At 40.8% G+C, this 2,458-nt stretch overlaps 1 protein-coding gene across 1 annotated transcript in view; it reads right to left on the reverse strand.

Annotated features, from left to right (window-relative positions):
* Positions 1-2,458, reverse strand: part of LOC107095074 (ATP-dependent RNA helicase DDX19A-like) — a 12,839-nt gene that overhangs the window by 2,352 nt on the left and 8,029 nt on the right. The window contains exons 6-8 of the mRNA XM_015391044.1: positions 2,055-2,264; positions 1,740-1,977; positions 201-363 (exon numbers count right to left, since the gene is read on the reverse strand). Of these exons, the coding sequence (XP_015246530.1) occupies positions 201-363; positions 1,740-1,977; positions 2,055-2,264 (611 nt within the window). The remainder of the gene's footprint in view (positions 1-200; positions 364-1,739; positions 1,978-2,054; positions 2,265-2,458) is intronic.

Raw genomic sequence — 2,458 nt, forward strand, 5'->3', positions numbered from 1 at the left:
TTTCATTAATTTTTTTGGATTTTTTCATGAATTTCATAAAAAAAAAAAAATGTCATTAATTTTTATAATTTTCATTAATTTTTTTATTTTTCGGTGTAACAATAAACATATACCCAACAGAAAACCGTGACCACGAAACCATGAACCGAACCGGGGATTTTGTGAACCGTTCCACCCCTACTATATGCAGGCCTGCTTACCTCTGGAACAAACGTTAGTGGTCACCAGCACTTTCTCGTTGCCATTTCTGAAGCGTTCAATGACAGCAGCCCTCTGCTCCACAGTCATTTCTCCGCTCAGCAGAGACACCTGGTGGCCTTCTTCAATCAGCCGTGAAGCCAGCCAAGCAGCCATCTTCCGAGTCTAAAACCAAAAAAAAAAAGAAAATAATGGAAGGGAGTGGTGCTTGGAATCCAGAGGGGAGTTCGCAACCCGCAGCCACAGACTGCCACTCGGGCTCTCGGAGCAAAGTACTCCCGGACGCCCCATGATGGCAGCCCAGTGAATTTCTTTGCGATGTACTTGTAGCAGTGTAAGGGGAATAAAAAGCTAGGGGAAAAAAAAACCCTACTAATCATTGATAGGCCCATCAGTCTCCTGGTCATCTAAACCAATTATTACCAATTTTTTTTTACTAACTGTAGTATCCAGACTATAAATTGTACTTTTGCTGAAAAAGAATGTGAAAAATTATTTTGCATATAAGACAAAGATTTTTTGGAAATTCTTTATCCTCAAGTGGCCAAATTTTAGCTTCAGTTTGTTCCAATCCCCCTTAAAAAAATAAAAATCTATTAACATCCCTTTTACATCTGAAAAATAATTTATAAAAAAGAAGTTGAAATAATCAATTAGAAAAATAACTGTTCATTCATCATCAGGGAAAAGCAACAGGTGGGGGTGGGGCGCTTGGCGTTAGTATTACTTATTGCTTCTTTAATGAATGCAGAATGACATCTAGTTTAGTATAATTCTATTAAATCCAAAACGATCAGCTCTATTTAGTAATTTGCAGGAACAATTTATTTCATGGAAAATATTAATAAATTATAGATGATGTAAATTCAATTTGATATATTTAATAATGGAAATTGTTGCCCTGCGGCAGACTGGCGACCTTTCCAGGGTGGACCCCGCCTCTCGCCCTAGACAGCTGGAGATAGGCACCAGCACCCGATAAGCATGACAGAAAACAATTCTTTGAAAAGTAAATGCTGCTGTAGAAAAAAGATAGATATTGTCAAGTTAAACCTCAGTTTAACAGAATAAGCATCAGGTTGCTGAAGGCCTCTTTAAATCAGCCAAGCTGAAGCAGCAACACGTCCAAATCCAACTAGAGAGGGACTCTGGACAAGCAGGACTAAAGATAAGAGGAAGACTAACATCTTTTTCTTACATGTTAAAAAGGAAATGCTCAGAAACGTAAACTACTGGAAAAGGTTCAGGCTATAAAATAATTCGACTTTTCTTGGTGAATCGAAAGTATTTCTGTCCATCTGACAGTTTGACACGCTGTGCTGCAAAATGCTGTTGGAAGCTCAGCGCGTCCCTGTGGGTGTCTGAGGAAGAGCGCTCCCTGGGCCTCCCACTGCGCCCTATAGGAGGGGGTCAAACAAAGGGGACACTTTCCCCTCTAGGGGACTATAAATGGATCATTTCTCTCCCCTCTAGTCTTCATGTTGTAAATTTAACTGACAAAATGCACACAAAAAAAAATCTTTAGAAACATTTCAGCTTACATGGCAGAAGATCATTGCCTGTGCAATAGTCAGGCACCCGTACAGGTCGCAGAGCGCAATGAACTTGTCCTCCTTCCTCCTACAAAGAACGTAAAACTGTTTGATGGTTTCCAGCGTCTCTTCCACCCGTTTGAGTCGGATGATATTCGGCTGTGAAATCACTCGCTCAGCAAACGTCATCACAGAATCCTCAAAGGTTGCGGAGAAGAGCAGCATCTGACAGCTTTTGTTGAGCAGCCTGGATAAGAGTGAAGGCAGGGATCAGAGATGTCGTTTTTTTATTTAAAATCTGTCATTAATTGAATAGGTTCCCACCTTTGGATACGGATGCTCTGTTCCCGATGGCCCTGCCTGGCGATCATCACGTCAGCTTCATCCAGAACAAACATGGTGATCTTCTTGGGGTCGATAAGCTTGTACTTGGTGCACCAGTCTAGGACCGTTCCTGGGGTTCCAATGACGATCTGCTCCTGCCGCTTAATGCCTCGCTCCACTGAACACAGGCATGCAGACATAAAAACACCACTGCTGGATTTCAAAGTACAGACCTTCTAAACTCGCTTAAAAAAAAAAGGTGTGAACTTCCATCAATAAAAACACCTTTAATCAATTTAGATATCTCAAACATTTATTCCCCCAAATATTCTCTCCTTCTCATTTCTTCTATAAAGTATGACACTAGCTACGTTTTCATGGACTCAAATAATCGGATTGAAGGC

This window comes from Cyprinodon variegatus, unplaced genomic scaffold (genome assembly GCF_000732505.1).
Source record: "Cyprinodon variegatus isolate N-32 unplaced genomic scaffold, C_variegatus-1.0 Scaffold522, whole genome shotgun sequence".
Classification (NCBI taxonomy): domain Eukaryota; kingdom Metazoa; phylum Chordata; class Actinopteri; order Cyprinodontiformes; family Cyprinodontidae; genus Cyprinodon; species Cyprinodon variegatus.